Source organism: Tachysurus fulvidraco, chromosome 17, assembly GCF_022655615.1.
Source record: "Tachysurus fulvidraco isolate hzauxx_2018 chromosome 17, HZAU_PFXX_2.0, whole genome shotgun sequence".
Lineage (NCBI taxonomy): Eukaryota > Metazoa > Chordata > Actinopteri > Siluriformes > Bagridae > Tachysurus > Tachysurus fulvidraco.
This window is the reverse complement of record NC_062534.1, coordinates 10,405,747-10,430,520: the sequence shown is the minus strand read 5'-3', so window position 1 is coordinate 10,430,520 and position 24,774 is coordinate 10,405,747. Positions and strand designations below refer to the sequence as shown.

The window sequence follows — 24,774 nt, the reverse complement described above, 5'->3', positions numbered from 1 at the left end:
GTGCCTAGATTCTTGCTTGACATTTGAGCTTATCATTATGAATAACGGCAATGCCTCCTCCCCAGCCTGTTAGGTGTGCCTGATGTATATATCTATAACCAGGTGGACAAGCTTTGTTTAATGTGTCAAACTTGTTTGGTTTGACCCATGTTTCTGTTAAACACAGAACACTAATATAGTCTATATATTGTGAAGCCTGGGTGATGACTTAATTCAGCTAGCAGACGGTCGGTCGGATTAACCTGCTTGTCTGCTCCATGGCTCTGTCTCCGGATTGTCACAGATTAACAAGGCCTGTAATTAAACTATGTGCTATGCTGCAAGAAATGAGAGCAGCACCTTCCCCAGTAGGATGGACACTGTCCTAACAGACCAAACTTGCCCTCAAAAGTGCTCCAATTATCTATGAAGCCCACATTGTTTTCGGAGTGCCACCTGGACATCCAGCAGTTCAGAAAACTTAACCTGCCGTAAGATAGATCGCCACGCCGCATTGGGTTGGGGCCAGAGCATACTACAGCATTGGACATTGCCTTCGCTAATTTACACATGTCTACGATATTACGCTTAGTAATCACTGACTGCCGAAGGTGTAGATCGTTAGCTCCTACGTGGAAAACTACCTTTGAGTACCTATGCTTGTCTAAGATCCTAAGATTACCTGCTTTGTCCTAACCAGTGCTGCTGGAGCCCATAAAGGCCTAGCAAATTTCACATGCCTTAAGATGGAAGTCTCCTATAACCAGTGCTCTTTCAGGTTTCTCAGCAGGTGCTTCACTGATTAGAGCAAACATGTTAGACTTGAAGTGGAGAGGAGTGGTGCTCTCATGGCCAAGCCTTATCGTTAGCTTTGGCTTTGCGAATTTGCTGACGAGTCCTGCCGAGTCCCATTTTCCCCGCTGTGAGGTTTGAAAAATTAGAAAACATGGTACACATAATCCAGAATATGAGTACATTCATAAAGCTAAGCTTGATCACGTAAAATATCAGCGTATCATTCCCACTTAAAGGGTTTCAATGAACATTTCTAAAAAGCCTTGATGTTCAGTGGCTAATATGCTGTTTTTTGGGGGTAGGACCTGAACACACAAAATAAAAATAAACAAGTAAACTGTTTGTAACTACTTTACAAGTCAAATGTCAAGTCAAGTCACTTTTATTGTCACATCACCACAGCACATGTGCCTTGGTGAGTCAAATTCGTAGGATAAACTCCAGAAATTGCAGTCTGTTTTTACCTCTATCTAGTTCTAAGATGGTTTGAGTAGGCCAATCGGAGAAAGGTCATCTTCAAATTAAAGTGTCCAGTCACTGTCAGTGTCCAGTAGTTTTCAGAGTTCTTTTGTCGATAGACTTAAATTATATTTTGCATGCCATTGAATATGCAAAGGCCATACAAACACAATAGAATTGTGAACTCTTATCACAGAAATGATCACTGATAGAGAGTCCACTGTCTAAACAGTGTATACCACAGTCCCCAGCTATAGTCTCTGTATTATCCTGTGGGTGAGTATGAGGGAGTTTTGACAATACCAGGTTATTTAAACCTTACTTTTACATATTTTACATATCTTTCTGGATAAGGGTGTCGGGCAAATGCCATAAATGTAAATTCACACATGGCATGTTTCATTTGTAGTTTTTCTGGCAGTATACTTTACAAACTGCATGTACAGTAGCAAGAAAAAGTATGTGAACCTTTTGGAATTCATGGTTTTCTGATCAATTTGTCATAAAATTTGATCTGATTTCAACTAAGTCAAGGGTATTGACAAACATAATGTGTCTAAAAATAATTACACACACAAAATTTAATTTACACACAAAAAATTTGTTTTCTCTATTGAGAACAACCAAAAAAACTTTTTTTTATGGAAAAATTATGTAAACCCTTGAGTTAATGACTTCAAAAAAGCTAATTGGAGTCAGGTTTTAGCACACCTGGAGTCTCGTTAAGATAATACGTTTGGAGGTGTGGACTACAGCTACTTTGGCTGTTTAAAACCCCTCAAACTTTTGGAGTTTGCTCTGCACAAGTAGAACAGGCTTATGTGAGCCATGCCTTGCCGTAGGTCCTTTCGGAGGACCTACGATCAAGAATTGTTGCTTTACATAAAGCTGGAAAGGGTTACAAAGTACACAACCCCGAATGACAGCCAAAGATTTGAAGGCATCATTGGAACTTGCTAACATCTCTGTTCATGAGTCTACATTACGTAAAACACTGAACAAGCAGAGTATCCATGGCAGGACACCACGAAGGAAGCCACTGCTTACTATAAAGAAATGCCTGAAGTTTGCAAAAGAACACATTGACACTCCACAGTGGTATTGGCAAAATGTTTTGTGGACTCATGAAACTAACTTGAACTATTGAACCATTTGGAAAAAAACACAACGCTACATCTGGCGTAGAAACGGCACCGCATATCTTCATGAAAACATCATCCCAACTGTAAAGTATGGTTGAGGAAACATATTGATTTTGGCTTGGTTTCTGCATCAGGGCCTGGCCAGCTTGCAGTCATTGAGGGGAAGATGAATTTCCAAGTATATCATCCTACAGGATAATGTGAGAATGTCTGTACATCAGCTAAAACTGTGTTTTAGAAGGTAGAGGGTGGGTGATGCAACTGGACAACAACCCAAAACACCTGCGGAAGCAGAACAGAATGGCTTCAGAAAAAATTTGCCTTTTGGAGTGGCCAAGTCAGAGCCCAGACCTCACCCCAATAGAGATGCTATGGGTTGACTTGAAGAGGGCCATTGCTGCCAAGGTGGGCTCAACCAGTTATTAATTCTTAGGATTCAATTTCTTTTTCCCCTGCCATTTTGAATGTTGAATGAGTGTGTTCAATAAAGACATGAAAGATCAGAATTTTTTTCGTGTAATTATTTTTAGACACATTGTCAGTAAGCTTGATTGAGATGATTAGATCACATTTTATGGCCAATTTATTCAGAAAACCATGAAATTCCAAAAGATTCACATACTTTTTTCTTGCCACTGTATGAACACCATAGAAGACCTTCCAAATGATTGGTACAAACTTTTGGTAACCAAAAGCGTTCCTTATCCTAACAACAGACTCTGATAGCAGAGTTTTCTTCTGACTCGGACATTTTACCCATCATAGGGTCAGTTGGAGCTCACGGAAGAGTTATTTCTTTCTCTTCCTAGCAACTGTTGTCTGTTGGCTTTTTTTCAGACTCAGGAACTCTCTCACAATGTCTAATGTGAATTCACATTTCTCTTTCTGCAACCTTCTCCGACATTCTGTGTGGTCAGAAGTACCTGGAACTGTCCCAGCCACCCAGGTTTTCACCCTTAACCACCACCCAATCGCCTGGCCTGAGACCTTGTAGATCTGTTTGTCAACTTGGGCAGCACTTCCTTTACATGCTTATGGCTTTTATGACTAAACAGAGGACAAGGTTGCACAATAATAATACAGCATTTCATCTTCACAGTGGCTGGTGGTTGTTCTGGGTGTGTCCATTACTGGGTAGTATTTTTTTGCCCTTCACTCTGTGACAATTCAATTTAATTCATCTGTGGTTGTTCAGAAGGTTTCTCTGGTGAAGGATGAGCACTCTGCTAATGCCTTAGCCAGTGTTTTGTTGCACACACTACTTGTCTTTCACAAAACTTTGGGAAGTAATTAGTGAAGTCTGGTGTACTAGTATCTGTAGGTACTGTTGTACATCCTTCCTTTTCACGTGTGTTCTTACTCGTCCATTTGGTATAGTAAGGAAAATACTTTGGCAAGCAGTGTTCGTCATTGGGGCTATGCCAAACCTTATTTCTGACAACATATGTTTTTCTTTCTTCTGATGTGCAACTCGCCTGAAGATCTTCAGTGTCAGCTGTTGGAGTTCATATTTTCAAAATGCACAAAATTTGTTTATACTTATTTTTAAGTATTTTTGTGTCAACTTTTATTATTTCATCCAAATATACTGTAGCTGATACAGTACACAGTGAATCGAAACAATGTTTCTCCAGGACCATTGTGCTACATAAAATAACATAAATAAAACAACACAGAGCACAAAGTACACAAAAAAGTGCTGATCAGTGTGCATACTGTATATTATGAAGTGTCTCTTTTCCCAGTCAGCATGCGATTCTGAGTACCATTTTTATATCCGGTGTGGCCTCTGCATGCTACTGCAATGCTACCATCTTGGAAAACTCTGTTGCTTGTGCAGAGAAGTGTCCTGCCGGTGATTTTGCTATCAATTTCAAATTGTGTGTCTACTGCATATCTTACACAAGCTATGGCCTGTTTTCTGGTTTCTGAAGACTGATCCAACTACAAGGTCAAGGTCTGGAAATCTGCAGTGTCATCTACAAATTGGATTTACAAATTTCCTTTACAACTGCTACACACTTGTGCTGTTCTCCGTCAAAGAAGGGTTACAGGGGTTAGTACAGTACAGCAAAGACTTTCTCTTTCATCCATCGTGCTGGTGATGACAAAATTAGGAATTCTGCATTTTACATGACCTGCAATCAAATTTTGGGGTTCATTTGCACTTGTGCACTATTCTTAATTAGACCCACATCATGTGTTTCCATTGTCCTGAGTTCCTTAAGAACTGCACTTAAACTGGGATCATCCACAGAAATGTGTGATAATTGCAATATCACTTTCAGCACATTGTTCTGTTCAGCCAAGATATCCAGCTCAAGGACATACAATATTTAACATTATTTTATTTTCTCATTTTAAAGCATCGTTGGCTCTGAACTGAGTTTCCAATCACCAGTTTTCACATTTCAGTGTACACCCTCCTACCTCCTGCTATTGCATGATCTGATAATGACACATGACTTCTCCATAGTGAATGGGTCTGCTTTCTCCGACCTTTCATGTATTCCAGAAAGACTCACTTCAACAGTACATCAGTAATTATTCCAATCCAAATTCTTCAACAGTACCACATCTGTTTCTTAACATATGTATGTGAGTCATGCAGTGCAGATTATGTCTGTCCATTGTATGCATTAGGGCTGCACGATTTAGGGAAAATGTCATATTGCGATTATTGAGGTCAAGATTATTTATTTATTTGAGCGGCGTGTGGACGAATTCTTTCTACGCACACACTTTTATTTCTTGACAACAGACCGCTGCTAACTATAACACACCATGGCCATGAAAAACAGAGCGTTTGGAATGGACACACAGGATTCTAACCGTAGAGACGGAGTGCACTATTTTCTTTAGTGGAAGCAATACAATTGTTCAAAAGTTTCGTGTTGCAGACACAGGCGTATGAGACCTGTAACTTGAGCAACAGAAACGAAGCTGCGAACTCATTCTGAATATTTTAAAGGCGTAACAGCTGATGAAAAAGCAGAGACAATTGTAGACGAAAATGAAGAGAGATTTTATCTTAGTTTTAATTTTATACAAAACATTTCCATCTCATCTTTTTTCGTCAACAATAATGCATGTTAATTTAGTCTTAGTCAGCGTTTTTGGACAGTGGTGCAGTCTTGTCATCGTCTCGTCTTAGTCATGAAAAAAAAAGGTTGTTGACGAACATATTTCGTCTTGTCTCGTCTGACGAAATTAACACTACATATAACAAAGCTAGCATTTTTTCTGGCCAACAGTTCAGTGTCCGTCTGCTCGGCATCTATCTTCACCCGTTCCGTGCTGCACACCGGAAAAAGACACGACATGACCATACGCGCCACACTGGTCTTTTTTTTTTTATTAGCGGATAGCGGTGTAGTTTATGAAATAGGCAAACAGCTTTCAGAGAGAATGGGTTGTCATGTCCACACGTGTATTTATTTATTTCATAAAATCGCAGCATTTTGCGTCACAGGCTTGATATCGCAATAGCGATATGATTAATCGTGCAGCAAAAGTGTGCATGTTGTGTTAGTAACAACGTTGACCTTATCTATTACAGCTTCATTTACTGAATTCACTGAAGAGGTGCTGGAGTCTCACACAATGCCTTGAAATTTAACTGGCTGATTTGTACATATTTTCAATCCATGCAAACAAACGATACAAAATACTAAAAGACAATACACAAAAGCAGCGCTGACCAGAGTACATACTGTATATTCTACATGTTTTTTCTTTTTTCTTAGATGCAAAATACAAATACAAAGACCAACAAAATAAAACGTGTGTGTATATACATACATATATGTATATACACACACACACAAATCAAAGAGGAAAATATATTAACTTAAATAATAATAATTATAATGACAACAATAACGATGAAGACAGTAATAGTATCACACAAGACAAAATGTAAATGTAAAATTGGGTATGAGGAAGGTGACTATCAACAGTAATAGCAATAATAATAATAATAATAATCATTTTTAATTTTGCTTGTTTTGGGGGTGAAGCTACACGTGACATCACGTGACGTGACCAGAATACCCATGGGGCAGTTCCCCTCATTGTGCTGAGTGTTTTGATATGTCACATGTCCATGTTGTGCAAATTTTTAATTTTGCTTGTTTTTGGGGCGGGGCTACATGTGACATCACGTGACGTGACCAGAATACCCATGGGGCAGTTCCCCTCATTGTCCTGAGTGTTTTGATATGTCACATGTCCATGTTGTGCAAATTTTTAATTTTGCTTGTTTTTGGGGCGGGGCTACATGTGACATCACGTGACGTGACCAGAATACCCGTGGGGCAGTTCCACTCAATGTGCTGAGTGTTTTGATGTGTCACATGTCCATATTTTGCAAATTTTTGATTTCGCTTGTTTTTGGGGCGGGGCTACATGTGACGTCACGTGACGTGACCATAATACCCGTGGGGCAGTTCCCCTCAATGTGCTGATTGTTTTGATATGTCACATGTCCATGTTGTGCAAATTTTTGATTTCGCTTGATTTGGGGGCGGGGCTACACGTGACGTCACGTGACGTGACCATAATACCCGTGGGGCAGTTCCCCTCATTGTGCTGAGTGTTTTGATATGTCACATGTCCATGTTGTGCAAATTTTTGATTTCGCTTGTTTCGGGGGCGGGGCTACACGTGACGTCACGTCACGTCACGTGACCAGAATATCCATGGGGCAGTTCCCCTCACTGTGCTGAGTGTTTTGATATGTCACATGTCCATGTTGTGCAAATTTTTAATTTTCACATGGTCACGTGACGTGAGCATAATACCCGTGGGGCAGTTCCCCTCACTGTGCTGAGTGTTTTGATATGTCACATGTCCATGTTGTGCAAATTTTTGATTTCGCTTGTTTTGGGGGCGGGGCTACACGTGACGTCATGTGGTGTCGAGTGACGTCACCAGAATACAATAATAATAAGCTTAAAACGGAAATCAGAATGTGGGCTTCTACAAAGCCAACATAATAATAATAATAATAATAATAATAATAATAATAATAATAATAATAATAGTAAGCTTATAACTGAAATCAGAATGTTGACTTCTACAAAGCCAACATAATAACAAAGTATTTAAACAATACGTGCCATAACAGAAATTTTGGAAAACATGCAATATTACCTGCTGTCTGTTAGCCTAACTACTTACTCGTGGTCTCTTTTTTTTTATTCATTGTATTTATACATTTTTTTGTGTATATACTGTATATTATGTCTATTATATATATTTATTGATTTTATTGACAGATTTATTGACCAAGTGTGTTGACACACAAGGAATTTGGTTCCAGCAGTTTGTGACTCTCAAAGGTACAGACATAACACTGTACTATACAAGTAATCAATGCAGATGATGAGATACAAAATAGACAGAATGAGTATAAAATATGAATACAGAATGAATAAAATATATAAAATATGAATATAGAATATGAACGATCAGTTATGTACATAAAGTGTGGGAGTGCAAAAAACAATATTGTGCAATATTTTTTTGTACAATATACAGTAGCTGTATTGTGCTTATATAAAGATGATTTGATGACTGACAGTTCTTATAAATGTACTTGTATAAGAAGTATACAGTACTTGTTATAAGAAGCAGTGAATATAATTATGGTGAGTTGTTGATCATGGTGATTGCCTGGGGAAAGAAACTGTTCCTGTGTCTGTTCCTGTGTTATAGGTCTGACAACCTGAATAATGGGAAAAAGCTGACCGAGTACATGAGAAGTGTGGGGGATTAGCGTTCTTTGGCACAATGAGGAAAGCAATGACAGCATGCTATATGCCTTTGGGGTAAGCAGTGGAGAAACCTAAATGACTATTTGTTTATACTACATCCTGCTTTTGTTTTGGATCATGAACATGAAATTCTTTCTTTAGCCACATTTGAACATTCCTTCACTTTGGTATTATGACAAAACCCTGTGATTTGCAGAGCTAGTGATTGTCTAAATGAACAGGGCACACACTGGTAATAAGATTTTTAATCACTTGAAACAATAAATGAAAGGTGCCATGCTCTAAGATGTTTATCACGTTGTGACACTTTTATGGGTTGGAAGATAGGAGATAGGAGGCAGCAATGGGACAACTCAAAATGGGCTCTTCAATTTCCTTCCTTTTAAGCATTTTTTTTTTTTTTTTACGACTACACACATACACACATGCTTGTTTATGTGCCCCACAGCTCATTCTTTTCCATGGCTCTTATCTCTCCACATTTTTTCTTTGCTAATACTAGATAAGTTTTACAAGACACTTATTTTTTTTGTTTGTCCTCAAAAAAATAATTTAAAAATTGAAATCAATATCCAGAAATGAAAGCTACAATTCTGATTTTTCATTGTAGTAAAATATTCTTCATGGTCGAGAAAAATGATGTATGACTATTGTCATGTAAAAACATAAAGTTAATGTGTATTTGTTACTTTATGCATTCTTTAGCCCGGGCATCACCAAATGGCGGACTGCAGTCCGGATCCGGACCGAGTGACTGGTCTGCCCGGACCCGTTAAAATTCTAATATCATATTAAGCATCTCCTTATTATAATCTAATATTATAACGAATATATAAGCTCTTTGATGTTAATAAAAAGGTAAATCTTTCGTTCATGTGCAGTTGATCTAATTATTACGACAGGAGCGTCATCAAAAGCCAAGCCAAAAACAGATTGTTTCTGTTCCATACTCCAGAGCAGAAGGTGGCAGTAATGCACCTAATTACTGGCAGGACAATTAAGATTCAAACTGCTGGCAGGACAGTTACATGTCGATTTCTCTCACTAGGAACGGAAGATGGAGAGGGAGAAAGGAGAGAGGAAAAAGGGAGCTGCTCAAAGCCCTGCACTTTTCTTTTATTCAGTAAATTCTGCCCTGTTCTATTTGACTTGAAATGTTCTTTTGCCTAAGGTTCCTGTGTTATTAATCAGAATCAGCTTTATTGCCAGGCATGATTTCACATGTGAGGAATTTGTTTTAGTGCCAGAAGCTCCACAGTCTAACAGAATGACTTATACCACTGGTCGGCAACCTTAAACACTCAAAGAGCCATTTGGACCCGTTTCCCACAGAAAAAAATACCACAGGGAGCCACAAAACCCTTTTGACATCTAAAATGAAGAGAACACTGCATATATCGTTTTTTACCTTTATGGAAAGTATAGAAAAAACTGTTGTGTGTTGCATTTATGAAATCAATAAACTGCTACCGATTAAACGCAATTTTATTTCTGCAGGCAAACAAAAATATTTTGAACAGTTTGAACTAACCTTAAGAAAAAAGACGCTGGGTTCAAGGTTCAAATAAAATGTTTAATATATAATTGAGTCCTTCGTATTCATGACCAAGGCTCTCAAGTTTTGAAGACAGGCAAGCATGACCTCTCCAAGCCCTCGCTTTTTTTCATTGGATGTTGCGTTAAATCTTTCCCGATAGTGCTATTTTCTGATTGGCTATTGTGTAGCCGCTTTTTTGATTGGCTGATAAGGGTCAGACTCGACTGAGAACTGAGACGCGCTTGATTCCTGCCCGGTTCCACAGAAGAGACAGCGGTGCGGACTGATCCATTTTGGGCGCTGCGGCTTATTAAATATATGATAGTCAAAAAGTTTTTCTGCGTGAGAATATGACGCGCGGTGGGAGAGCGTGAGAAAAGACCCAAATGCGTGACTGTCACTCTCAATGCATGACACTTGACAGCCCTGCATGACATAAATTTACTTGCCGGCTGCAGTAAACCAAAAATGCGTCTGCTTCTGTGTGTCGGATTTCGCAAGTCGGCAGTTATGACGCATATTTTGAGCGACCAAAAAAAGAATTAAACATTTTATTTTAATGTTACAAGAGCATCATGATCTCAGAATTTAGAATTACATTTTTTTAAAAAGTAACTAACAAAAATAAAAAAAATTAAATTAAATATTTATTTTCCAAATCTACGGGGAGCCGCAGCAGAGGGATGAAAGAGCCACTTGCGGCTCTGGAGCCGCGGGTTGCCGACCCTTGATTTATACAGTAATGTAGATAATGTTTAAAAAAGTGGCAGCTCAAAAGTCTTTTGCTTAATTTTTTCTTAAAGATTAAAAGCACTTTTATATTATTCAAAAGATTCTGAATGTTTTACATTACTTGAAATATAGGCCCTAAGTTGCTCAAAGCTGTGTTTGCACTTTTTATTTATTTTATTCAGAAGAAATTCGGTGTCTGTTACTTGACATGAAGTAAAGACAACTACAGTATTGTTTTCCATTCAAGTGCCATACAAGTTCAGACTTTGAAAACACTTGAAATTTAACAATAAATTATATTATGTATGCGTGTTATTGATTTTCTTAACATGAGGGTACACTATTTTAAGTGACAATATAAGATTCGGACCTTTGCTGGGAGGAAATTTTATTAACTGGACCTCTTTGAATTTTAATTGAATACCCCTGCTTTAGACTGTGCATATTACCTTTGCACGATTTTGTTACTAATTGGCTTTTTCATGTTCTTTTTCGTTATGCTTTGACAAAAATGTCTTTGCTAGCTGAGTGTTTAATTTTAAAAAAAGTATATAGTTTTATAGTTTTCTAGATGAACAGCCCAGTACATGGGAACACTGATGATGCCTTGGGGTTTCTTTTTAAATATATCTACACAAAACACAAATCAGAATATCAGCTTATTCAAAAAGTGGACAGAGTCACTAAAATAGGAATGTATTGCATGAATGTTATTGTATAAGGCATACTTTGTAGTTTACTGAGCGTCTTACATCTATAATGACCAGTGTACCAAATGAGGGAAAGACAATATATTTAGTGGCATGATGGGGTTGAGTATGTGTGTGTATGTCTCTCTTACACAGACACAAATTGCACATCGCAAACTATAAAACCTTACACTTTTCCTGAACCTTATAACAGTCTCAGCTACTTTGCACTGTTCATGCTATATAAATTACAAGGGGGGGAATCATTTCTTTTGTTGTTTGCATCATTTGTATTCAAAATATTTATGTTTAACATACCCACATCCCAAAACTTGTCAAGCCACACAAATATATACATACATACATACAACCTTTTAAGCTTCCATGAGCTATATATACCCAACAGGCATTAAGTCCAATACAGGTGAGATCAAAAGATAGTCCAGTAAACAGTCTTATCTGTAGATGAACAAGAAGGCGTTGGAGGTTAAGGTCTGTGGACAGAACCCAACCAAATCCCAGATAGAGTTTCTTCAGCCGAGTAAGCAACACATATGTCCATACCAATCACACACAGTCATAACAAATGAACAAAATAATCCTCTTGGAGCAGGAAGACAAAGTTTTTCAAAGCACGGGTAAGATGGCCATCACCACAGAGCATGAGGTAACTTCAAACAGGCTCTCCTTTTTTCTCTTCCACCTCCTGTTTTATCACCTACAGGACATATCCCTATGTGTCCCCCTAGTGGCCAGGATGAATTAGCAACAAAAACTGTGTTAAACCCTGTGACAGGCAGTGACTGTTACAACCTGTATGATAGTTTTGATGTCACCATGTTTGCCACTATAAAAATAAATTATCATATACATTGTTGATTAAACATAGTTTAGATCAGGTTTAATTTTTTTTGGACCCAGATTCATGATCATTCATTCATTCATTCATTCATACATTTTCTATTGCTTATCCCAACTTCTCAGGCGTCATTCGGCATCAAGGCAGGATACAGCCTGGATGGAGTGCCAACCCATCGCAGGGCGATTCATGATCAGATTAATCTTAATCCTATTACTGCCACATTCTCTAAACCTTACTACATTGAAACCTTACATGTCTAGATTTTCAATCAATTGCTGGGGAATGATTGTGTTGAATGCTAAAGAGAGCTAGAGTTCTGTGAACAGCAATCTAATGCAAGTACTCTTTTTGTCAAAGTGAATTCATGTGTTTTTTACTTAGAAGTGCTACTATTCCGAATGTTGCCTACACAGCTTCCTTTGGGGCATATTGTAGACCATTCAGAGTGCCCCTGTTAACTCCACTGTGGAAAGAGCCCTTAATGAGCAAATGAGAGTTAGAACTGGACCTAAGAACAATGGAAGAAGGCTGGCTCATTGCATGAGGCCTGTTGGATCTTTTTATCTTAAAAAAGAATTTATCCCGAGGTAAATGAATTGCAATGGTGATGGCAAAAGAAGCCTGATTCAAAGTGAAATTCACAACTTAAAATGACTACTAGAAAACAAAAGTGAAACTCTCCTATTCTTCCAGTCGCTTCCAGAAATTACACATTACATGTTAACAGAATAATAAGCTCATGTAAAAAGCAGCATTAGTATACCTAATATTTAGCATATGTTCATGAAAATTGGATTCTGCAGAATGAAAGTAGGATTCTGCTACAAAATTCTTCACAGCACCAGTTTTGTGCTGTTTCATTATTGCAATGATTGATGGTCACATGACTGTAGACACTTTTGACATTGGACAGGGGTCAGCCTTTGCAACCTTTGCAGCCTTTGACCGGTCTGTGGTTATGTAGCCCTGTAAGCAAAAAGCTGCAATGCACTGTGTTCTGATACCTTTCTATCAAAGCCAGTATTAACTTTTTCAGCTGTTTTGTGCTATAGACACTCTTTTTTTAAGATCAGGCCAGACAGAATCATTCTTGAAAGAATGGGTCACTCTCAGGATCTCCATGAATTCAAGCATGGTACTGTGATAGGTTGCCACCTGTGCAATAAGTCTATTTGTGAAATTTCCTCACTACTGAATATTTCACAGTCAACATTATAACAAGAGAAGTAATTGTGAAGGACAGTTCTCAAGGACAGTGCATAGAGAGTGTCATGGAATGGGTTTTCAGTGGTGAGCAGTGGCATCCAAGCTTTACATCACCACATTATTCACTTCATATAGAACAGGCGTGTCAAACTCATTTTGTTCTGGGGGCCGCATACAGCTTAATCTGATCTCAAGGGCCAGACCAGTAAACTCGTAGCAAAATTACATAGAACTAACAAGTAGTCCACTTTTTTCTTTGTATTAGTGCAAAGTAGAAGTAAATTATTAAAATCTTTAAATTAAATGTATTGTCCTTTTAAAAAATATATTATGAACAACCTAAGTAGTAAGTACAATTTCAACAACACTTGTACCCAGTTTAACATTTATTGTTATAAGTGCATTATGCATAAAAACTGAACACAGTTATTGTACAGTGGTGCAAAACATTTAGTCACAAGTTTGTGGAAATTAAAAACACTGTCCTGCATGTTAACATAAATCTTTGTAAAAATTGTAAAATTTGCCCCTGAAACTTGCCATCTTTTAGCCTGCACAAGTGCATCAATATCAGGTTATGTCCTGAGTAGCAGCCAATTTTAGAATCTCATGTAAAGGTAGGGTCTCCGATATTTGAGAATGCTTCAGAAAACTGCGTTGGGGCACCAAACAAAACAAAAAAATCAAAACAAATGTGTGGCCAATGAGCAGAAAGGGGCGGGTCTTGTCAATATGAGCAGAGTGTGTTCAGTGCGCATGTGTGACATTAGCAGAAAGCGGTTTTAACATTGACATGGAGGATAAAAACAAAGAAAGAAAGCGAAGAAAGGCTTACGATAAGGCAAGAAGTAGGACCCGTGTTAATATAGGATCAGCTTTCCAGCGCTGGAGAGAACTGAACTAGCGGGAAGTTGGCCGCATATTCACAGATTGGAGTTTCCCGAGTCAATAACTCCTGAGCCAAACGCTGTTACTAGCAAAACACGGCTGTAGCTGCCGCTCTACATCACTACAATAGAAACGAGTTGTTATTTGTGTAGTAACAGCGATTAGCTCAGGAGTTATTGACTAAAATGCCACTCAGACCCTGAAGCTCAGTACTACCATCTGCTGGTAGTTCCCCCAAAAATGAATGATTTTTTTTTCATATTGCAGATTTATCCCCTGGGCTGGACTGAACTCCCTGGCGGGCCGGTACCGGCCCGCAGGCCATATGTTTGACACTCCTGGTATAAATGATCAAATTATTGAAGTGTGAATCCATGAAGTGGTGAATTAAAAGACAATACATTAAAGAGAAAAGCATAAACATGAGGAAATCAAATAAAATACTGCAAGTGACAAGATAACTTCATAAATGTGTTCATTAAATTAGAAGGTCTCTTTTATGTGCTCTTTTATCCAGGAGGAGGTTTATTGTGCCACTTGTGGTTGTGGGCTTAATTTTCACTGGCATACTAAACTTGCCCATATTCAATGCCAGTCCAAAATCTGTCATGATGTTTGTAGATCCCAATCATCGAGAGGTAATGTTCAATTTCTTTCATTGTTTAACAGCATATCAAATTATATGAATACTAAAAATTATATATATATATATATATATATATATATATATATATATATAAAAGTGCGTGTGATTGTGTCCTTTTTTTAGCGTGTCCATTCCTTTGTCAAGAGTGTGTTATCCAAAGAATGCAGACCATCATTTACAAGAAGGAGGATTGAGAGTATTTATTCTAGTTCTGTGCCTGTAGCTGAGCCATTCTTACAAAAAAACAGCAACTTAACAGAACAAATATTTGAGTATCCACCACCATTTGGATTTCAGAACCTGCAACACAAGCTAAAAGAAGTCCTGGATCTCATACCCATTTCCTTGTCAGAGAACACTGGAGGGCACGATTGCCGTCGATGTGTTGTAGTTGGTAATGGAGGCATACTTCGAGGACTGGAGCTTGGGCATCTCCTCAACCAGTTCAATGTGATCTTAAGGTAAGCCAAACCAGTTTAAGTGGCAAATCCTCTAATTAAGTGAAAGTAACATGATATACGGCTAAGTATGGTGACCTATACTCAGAATTCGTTCTCTGCAATTGACCCATCCAAAGTGCACACACACAGCAGTGAACACACACACACCATGAACACACACCCGGAGCAGTGGGCAGCCATTTATGCTGTGGTGCCCGGGGAGCAGTTGGGGGGTTAACTATGACGAATAAACTACTGAGTGTAAATACAATTAATTAACTTTTGACGATAGTGGCTGTTAAGTCATGTGATTATATTAGTTTACAGTTGAACAGTCTATTCTTGAAATTCCTGTTGTAAGCTGGAAAAATAAGCCAGTTTCAGGATTTGAGCAACTTTGGCAGGGTCCAAATTGTGATGGCTAGATAACTAGATGGCTAGATAAGGTCTCTTGAATGTGTGATTTTGTGGGGTCTTTCCAGTTTGCTCTTAGGTTAGTTCTTACCAAAATTGGTTCAAGGAAGCACAAAGAGTAAAGGAGCGACAAGATCATGGGCAGCCAAGGCTCAAGGGAGTGAAGGCTAGTCCATATGATCTGATCCCAGAGAAGAGCTATTGTAGAGCAAATTGATGAGAAAAGATAATGCTGAATAGGATAGAAACATGACAGAATACACAGTGCATTCAGCTTACTGCGATTAGAGTGCCCGAAAAAAGCTTACAGTGCCTACAGTTGGCATGTATGGATCAGAACTGGACCATGGTACACTGGAATGTGGTGGCATAAAACATGTTTCCTTTCACACCTATGGAGGGCTGTGTGTGTGTGCACACATCACTTTCTTGGAAAATATATGGTACCAGGTTGCACTATGGAAAGAAGGCAAGCTATTGGAGGCACATTTGTTATTTTAACTCCTACTACCTACCAAATTACATTATGTTAAAGGAAATGTGATTCATCAACAAAGGCCACCTTCTTTAATTTCTGGTGGTCAAGTTCTGATAATTAAATGCCTACTGTAGAGACTTTTTTGCTTTAGACACGGATCTGCATAGGCGCTCTGACTGATCTGTAGCAGACCCATATGAAACAAGCTTTGATGCAGTGTCTCCTTACACATCATAGCCAGCAGTAATTTTTTTCAGAGATCTGTGCTACAGATTTAGCTCTTCTCTGGTATTGGACTAGAAGGGTTGGTCCTATTGCAGGTTCACTGGTTGTACTTCGTAGAACCACTTTAGTACTACTGAATGCCTGGAACACACCACAAGGCCTGCCATTCTGAAGATAATCTGACCCAGTTGTATAGCCATCACAATTTGAAACTCATCAAAGTAACAAGATAATCAATATTAACGTGATCTGTCATTGGTTTTAATGTTATGTCTGATCAGTTAATCATAATTGAGAAATAATATGCATTAGCATCAAGTTAGTATCATTAGTAAATACTAAAAAAGTATAAATAAGTAGTAAAACTTTCTAAGTTATACTATAATGTGCTATATTAATTTGTACCACAAGGTTCTTTGGAGAAATTGAGCAAATGAAATATTCTTAAATATCAAAATAATGAAAATATTATTTTAGTAAAATAAAGGTTATACATTTTATTCATAGAAATTCTTATTTTCCACTTTCTGCCCATGAACATTATCAGCAGAAACAAAAAGTTTTTAAGGGGTTTGAAACAAGACAGAAACACAGAATCATACACACACACCTACATACTTTCTATTGTTTTATGAGTTTGCATTCCGATGCTGTCCTGTCTTACTTTGCAGATTGAACAGTGGCCCGGTGAGAGATTTCAGTAGAGATGTTGGAAACCGTACCACTATCAGGATGAGTTATCCTGAAGGTACCCCGAAGACATGGGAAGATGTGGATCCTCAGCTTCAGTTTGTAGCTGTCATTTACAAATCTGTTGATTTCAACTGGCTTCATGCTATGATCTCAAAAACAACAGTAGTAAGTATTTAAACTCTTGCTTTGTTTTCTTTTCTTTTTAAAGTTATATGCTTTTTGAAATATCTTCATTTCTCCTCCACAATTTATTTGTATTTATCACAATTTCTTCATTTTTCAATGCATTATTGATTTTTCAGTTATTCAGTTAGTTATTCATTTAGCATAAACTTACAAATGAAATACAAGCAGTGCAATATATCAAGCAGAGAACAATACAAGTATTGCTACCATAGAAGATTTTTAATGAAATACTAGAGGAGCAAAGTGGACAAAGTAAATGTATAAAAACAGCATTAACTGATTGCAGATTGACAGTGTTATGGGGTGCTGTTCCAAACAAAGTCTTGTACAGTACATGTGCATTAAGGCTTTGAATGTGATGTGGGCAGCTACAGGAAAAAAATAGGGATGTGATGTGGGTCATTTTTGACAGCATGCAGCCTCATTCTGAATCTTTCAGAAGGGGTTTGATGGAACTGTCTGGGAGGGTTGAGTCAAGAGCCTTGGCTAGTAGTTTTAAGAGTGGTAGGTAAAATTTGGCTAGTCAAAGAATGGTCACCCCATCCTGGTTGGCTTGAGTGTGGTTGATCCTAGGTGTAGGGTGAGGCTGTGGTTGTGGTTGATTGAGGGGCAGGCAAAGATGACAAAAAGCTTAGTTTTGCCTGGTTAGTGGCATCAGCATGCAGTGATATGAAAAGCCATGACACTCAGTCACAGGCCCTGTAAATATTGTATAAATTCAACAGTTTTTGAGATTCTGACACCCCTCCATGATGATTTGAAGGATCTGCATGATTACACTCAGCGCAGAGCCAATTCAGTGGTGCTAATCAGAGACAAGTTACATTATCATTATTATTATCATTGGTGCTTGCAAAGCAACATTCTTGTTATCTTGCATACTGAGATATTCTCAGCTTTTGTCCTAGACCCATGAATGAGGTGTCAAAGCGATCCAACCAACGATGTTCGCACAGTGGACGAAAAATAATTTTTATGCTTCCCTTTTAGTAGGAGCTGACACAATGAACACTGCATTGCTGTATTATTATGTGAACTTTCCCAATTCCCAATATTTATATTGGGAATATTTATTTATATTTATATTTTTTTATTTATTTTATTTATTTATATTTATTTATTTATTTATTTACAATATGTTCGTCACTATAATACGATGTGCAATATCACATCATGTTATTCTCAATCACCTTTTTTGTACATGTTGTGTATACAATATTTAAAAAAAAATAAAACATAATATTTTAATATTTTATTTATATCTTATCAAATCAGGCATCTTTTGTAATTTTAGTTTAGGTTTTGTATGATAGTTTAGGTTATCAAAAGTCTGATGGTTGGTTGATTTAATGGTCTGTAATGTTGAAACTTGAATTAAGCTGCTATCTTGAATTAAGATAAGAATCATTTGTTCATCCCACAGCATGGAAATTTGCAAATCTATGGCAAAAATATTTTACTACTATTCCTACAAATATTTGTTGTATATGGATAGTCATATAATAATTGGTTCATGCTTTAGTTGCTGTGCAGAGATAAATTCTGAAATAACACTTACTTTCAATCCCCTTTTGGGTTTGAGATTTGGACATTTAGGAATTCCATTATGAGGAAAGTAGACCCCAATATTTGTATGTAAATGTCACAATTTTTACCTGTACTCACACTGAAATACAGTGGTGTGAAACAGTGTTTGCCCCTTCCTGATTTTTAATTTTTTTGCACGTTTGTCACACTTTAATGTTTCTAATTCTCAAACAAATTTAAATATTAGTCAAAGATAATACAAGTAATCACAACATGCAGTTTTTAAATGAAGTTTTTTATTATTAAGGGGAAACAAAATCCAAATCCACATGGCCCTGTGTGAAACTGTGTTTTCCCCCCACTTAACTGTGGTTTATCACACCTGAGTTCAATTTCTCTATCCACACCCAGGCCTGGTTACTGCCACACCTGTTCACAATCAAGAAATCACTTAAATAAGACCTGACAGGAACAAATGCGAAAGATTGAGATCTATCAGTCTGGAAAAGCTTATAAACCATTTCTTAAGCTTTGGGACTCCAGCAAACCATAGTGAGAGCCATTTTCCACAAATGGCCAAAATACTGAACAGTGGTGAACCTTCCCAGGAGTGGCCAGTCGACCAAAATTACCCCAAGAGCGCAGCGACAACTCATCCAAGATGTCACAGAAGACCTCACTTGACTCAGTTAAGGAAGTAAACTTGGGTTCTGCAGCAGGACAATGATCCAAAACACACCAGCAAGTCACCTCTAAATGGCTGAAGAAAAACAAAATGAAGACTTTGGAGTGGCCTAGTCATAGTCTTGACCAAAATCCTATTGAGATGCTGTGGCGCGACCTTAAAAAGGCAGACTCATTGCAAGTTATCGTAAACGCTTGATTACAGTTCTTGCTGCTAAGGGTGGCCCAACCAGTTATTTTGTTTTCCCCTATTAATAAAAACCTTCATTTAAAGAGACTGCATGTTGTGTTTACTTGTGTTATCTTTGACTTTTTTTTTTATTTGTTTGATGATCTGAAACATTAAAGTGTGACAAACATGCAAAAAAATAGAAAATCAGTGAAGGGCAAACACTTCTTCACACCAATGTATTTGCTGCCATCAGATTCTTTTTTAATTTTGTGTGGGTATAATGCAGTGGTCTCCCCAAGAGATAAATATGTATTACAACATGAAATGCATCAAGCATTTTCTTATTTATTTATTTTTCAAACAATTTTCAAACAAATGCTGATACAAGTGGGCTGCCTCAATAGCATGGTACCTTTCAAGAAGTCATTCTAACATCCAGTCAAGAGAATCCCAGGGGATTTTTGTATCAAAAATAGGGAAGTGTTTAGGCAAATCTAGGATCATAACATAATTTAGATAAAAAAATTAGGATCATTCTATTTAGATTAATTTTAACATTGAAAAATGCAATGCTTATAGTGAAAAAGCTGTAAAAAGGCAGCAACACTGGAAAATGTTTAGGCGACTGACCGTAAGCTCAAACTGCTTTTGAAGAAAGCTGATATCAAAAACAGAGCCCTTAAGTGGTTTGACAAAAGGGTAAGGTTTTTAATCTGATGAACCTTGTAGGTGATTCCACCATGCTGTTAAAGTGTTTTTCTGGAATGTTTGCATGTTTCTCTGAATACAGCTCTCATTTTACCTCCCAAGACATTTAATATCTTGTCTTAAAACAGGGTTTGGTGGCTCCAGGTCTGTTTCCTAGGCAAAAATATTATGCTAAATTAAAGAATAACCAAACTGTATATTGAAAGAAAATTTTCAGTTATGGGTAATGAGTAAACCCTGTAAACAATGTTTTTGTTCTTTTTCAGTCACTTTGGGACAAGCTGTTTTTCTGGCAGAAGGTACCAGGTAGCATCCCAGTTGATCCTTCAAAGTTCCGTATACTGAATCCAGAGATTATCAGGGAGACAGCATTGAAACTGCTACAATACCCAAATCCTAAGCCTCGGCGATGGGGATGGGATCAGGTAAATGTTCCCGCTTCTTGGTCATACATATGTAACTACTTAAGCATTCATATTCATTTTATATATACCGAACAAAATTACAAATGCAACACTTTTTTGTTTTTTGTTAACAAATCTGTCTAAATCTGTAATTGAGCACTTCTCCTTTACCGAGATAATCCATCCACCTCACAGGTGTGGCATATCAAGTTGCTGATTAGACAGCTTGATTATTGCACAGGTGTTCCTTAGGTTGGCCACAATGAAAGGCCACTCTAAAATGTGCAGTTTTTATCACAAAGCACAATGCCTCTGATGTCTCAAGTTTTGAGGGAGCATGCAATCGTCATGCCGACTGCACGAATGTACACCAGAGCCATTAATTGAATGTTCGTTTCTCAACCATTAGCCATCTCCAAAGGCATTTTAGAGAATTTGTCAGTACATCCAACTGGCCTCACAACTGCAGACCACGTGTAACCACACCAGCCCAGGACCTCCACATCCGGCATCCTAACCTCCAGGATTGTCTGAGACCAGCCACCCGTATAGCTGCTGCAACAGAATTTCTGCACAACTGTCAGAAACCGTCTCAGGGAAGCTCATCTGCATGCTCGTCATCGTAATCCACTTGAGTGTGCAAATGCTCACATACCATGGCGTCTGGTACTTTGGAGAGGTGTTTTCAGTGTACAGTGAATATGGCAGACAGCATGTATGGCATCATGTGGATGACCGGTTTGCTGACGTCAATGTTGTGGATCGAGTGGCCCATTGTGGCGGTGCATGTCATGGACAACAAACACAGGTGCATTTCAATGATGGCATTTTGAATGCACAGAGATACCGTGACAAGATCCTGTGGCCCATTGCTATGCTATTCATCCACGACCATAACCTCATGTTGCAGCATGATAATGCATGGTCCCATGTTGCAAGGATCTATAAACAATTCCTGGAAGCTGAAAACATCCCAGTTCTTGCATGGCCAGCATACTCACCAGACATGTCACCCATTGAGCATGTTTGGGATGCTCTGGATTGGGGTATATGACAGTGTTCCAGTTCCTGCCAATATCCAGCAACTTTGCACAGCCATTGAAGAGGAGTGGACCAACATTTCACATGCCACATTCAACAACCTGATCAGCTCTACAATGGTGTGAAAAAAGTGTTGGCTCCAGTTATTTTTTTGCATGTTTGTCACACTTAAATGTTTCAGATCATCAAAAAATGTAAATATTAGTCAAATATAACAAGTAAACACAACATGTTTAATTTAAGGTTTTTATTATTAAGGGAAAATTTAAATCCAAACCTATATGTCCCTGTGTGAAAAAGTGCTTGCCCCTAAACCTAATAACTGGTTGGGCCACCCTTAGCAGCAAGAACTGCAATCAAGCATTTGTCCTTCAGGATTTTTTGGTAGACAGTATAATTCATGGTTCCATTTATCACAGCAATTCTTCCAGGTCCTGAAGCAGCAAAACAACCCCAGACCATCACACTACCACCACCATATTTTACTGTTGGTATGATGTTCTTTTTCAAACACTTTTTTTTTACACAGGGCCATGTGGGTTTGGATTTTGTTTTCTCCTAATAATAAAAACCTTCATTTAAAAACTGCATGTTGTGTTTACTTGTGCTATCTTTGATGAATATTTAAATTTGTTTGATGATCCGAAACATTGAAGTGTGACAAACGTGCAAAAAAATAAAAAATCAGGAAGGCCAACACTGGTCACACCAGATACTGACTGGTTTTTGGACACCGTGTACAAAGGTTCCAGTTGAAAAGGCATTCATTAATTCGTTCATTTTCTACCACTTATCCGATCTACCTCGGGTCATGGGGAGCCTGTGCCTATCTTAGGCGTCATCAGGCATCAAGGCAGGTCCACACCCTGGACAGAGTGCCAACCCATTGCAGGGCACACACACACTCTCATTCACTCACGCAATCACACACTATGGACAATTTTCCAGAGATGCCAATCAACCTACCATGCATGTCTTTGGACCGGGGGAGGAAAACGGAGTACCCGGAGGAAACCCCCGAGGCACGGGGAGAACATGCAAACTCCACACACACAAGGCGGAGGCGGGAATCGAACCCCCAACCCTGAAGGTGTGAGGCGAACGTGCTAACCACAAGCCACCGTGCCCCCCGCACTTGGACTTGTTAAAGTTATTAAACACTATTGGTAAATAAAGGTAAATAAAACATATAGAAATCATATATAATAATAATGGCAAGTTAAAACAATATTGAAAAGGAGTTTGTGTAATTGCATCATTACAGCAGTGATTTACAGTAGAATCCAATTCCATGTCTTTTTAATTTCTTGAAGTTGAATGTTACTTTAGATAAAAGCAAAATTCCTGCAAAATAAGCAATAGTTAGTGGTATACTTGCTATATGCTTTTACTGTAAAAGCACATTACAGTTATATAAAGACATTAATAATATTTAAAATTTCCACTACACTTGTCACCAGATACAATGGCAGTGTTTTAGGATATTAGCGTTGTAAGAAATTACAGAAATTGCACCCAAATTCCACTCCAAGGTACACATCTAAAAGAGCTCATTCCTAAAAAGGTTTAAGTATCATAAGGTAATACGTTTTTTATTTCTTACAGCGTGATAATGTGTTTCAAGTACAGTAGCTGATGTAGGGCAGGATGCAATCTTGACTCCTGGCCCGGTTTGTGTAGCAGTCTAAGGTTGCATGGCAGTTCCTACAGTGTGTCATTTAATTGCTAGACATGGTAGACATGTTCACTAAGGTTTCTTACGTACATCTTGGTGAAAATATTTGCAGTGTCAACTATATGTATGGACCCAAACTTGGCTGAACCATGATCTGTGATCTATGTTTTATGATTGCATCTATGTCCCTGAAACATTCTCAGGAAGTTCTTACTGCTTCTGCATTAGTTATGAGTAGCGGAGAACCCTGGACATAATTAGGTGTATATAGAACTAGAAGTACATGTAATGATGTTCACTTTTATCCATCTAAAAACTGACAGGAATGGTGTATTTTTTTTTTTTTAAATACTGTTCCTATTCTGAACATTCATAATTGTTGTCTCTTAACTAGTCCCTTTGCCAAATTCCAATGTTTTAATTTGGTATACCTAAACAAACCATTTAGGTACCCATTTAAAATGGAAAAAAAAAGAGAATTATAATTATAATACTGAACTGTAATACTGATTTTTTTTTAAGTCAGTGGAACTATGAATGTCAAAAACATACAAAACACAGACAGAAACAGCTTGTGATGCCAGTTTCTTCTTATGAAGGCAATTGTTTGTTTGTTTGTTTTTTGTACTAAAAAGATCCTTAGTTTTTTCTGTTCTTTTTTGTGTCTAGAATGTTCCCACCTTAGGGGTATCTGCTGTTAACCTGGCAACCTACTTGTGCGATGAAGTCAGTTTAGCAGGCTTTGGCTACAACCTTAGCCAGAAGGAGATGCCACTGCATTACTACGATAAACTACCAATGACTGCTATGTTGAAGCAAGCTATGCACAATGTGGACCATGAGACAGTTTTTCTCCAGAGATTGGTTGCAACTGGCAGCATTTTGGACCTTACTGGGGGTGTACATTGCAGTTTCTGCTCAAAATAAAGCCACATTGCACTAATGTTGGGATATTTTGACAGCCCAAAGACAGAATACAGTGTTTTACTTGCAATTAATACATGTTGCATTTTATTTCTGTTACATTGTTCTGATTAGACTGGTGTTATTATATACCGATTGTGAAAGTGTATTTTATTTCATATTTTTATTAATTGCCATGTACTTTAATTTTCATACTTTTTGCTTGTTTTTTTATTTTTTTTATAAAAAGGTTCGGACTCTGGTGGCCTATCCATATGTGAAAATCATCTTAAATTGATGTGCCAATCACTCTGGAATTGGTTAAATCATCAGACCACTTGTCCTTTTTACATTGCTTCTATGTCCGATCTTTATGTTCTCTTTTTCCCCGATTAGCCTCACTGATTAGTGGATATCCAAAGGCTACACGGATGTTTTATCCCAGTTTTTGTCATGTTGTACCTTTTAAATGCTTTTACTTTGACTATTAAACATAGCTCTGTTTTTTTTTT

General features: G+C 37.9%; 1 protein-coding gene across 9 annotated transcripts in view; it reads left to right on the top strand.

Annotated features, from left to right (window-relative positions):
* st3gal5 (ST3 beta-galactoside alpha-2,3-sialyltransferase 5) overlaps positions 1–24,774 on the top strand; it is a 38,161-nt gene extending 13,387 nt beyond the window's left edge. For 3 of the 9 annotated variants that reach the window (XM_027135735.2, XM_027135736.2, XM_027135737.2), the window contains 7 exons: positions 7,655–7,717; positions 8,094–8,206; positions 14,584–14,704; positions 14,836–15,173; positions 16,941–17,127; positions 20,506–20,664; positions 24,029–24,774. In XM_027135735.2, coding sequence (XP_026991536.2) covers positions 8,169–8,206; positions 14,584–14,704; positions 14,836–15,173; positions 16,941–17,127; positions 20,506–20,664; positions 24,029–24,286 — 1,101 coding nt within the window. In that variant the 5' untranslated portion in view covers positions 7,655–7,717; positions 8,094–8,168 and the 3' untranslated portion in view covers positions 24,287–24,774. Of the gene's footprint in view, positions 1–7,654; positions 7,718–8,093; positions 8,207–14,333; positions 14,408–14,583; positions 14,705–14,835; positions 15,174–16,940; positions 17,128–20,505; positions 20,665–24,028 lie in introns of those variants that run through there. The other 6 variants (XM_027135734.2, XM_027135738.2, XM_047802461.1 and 3 more) reach the window with 4 other exon arrangements.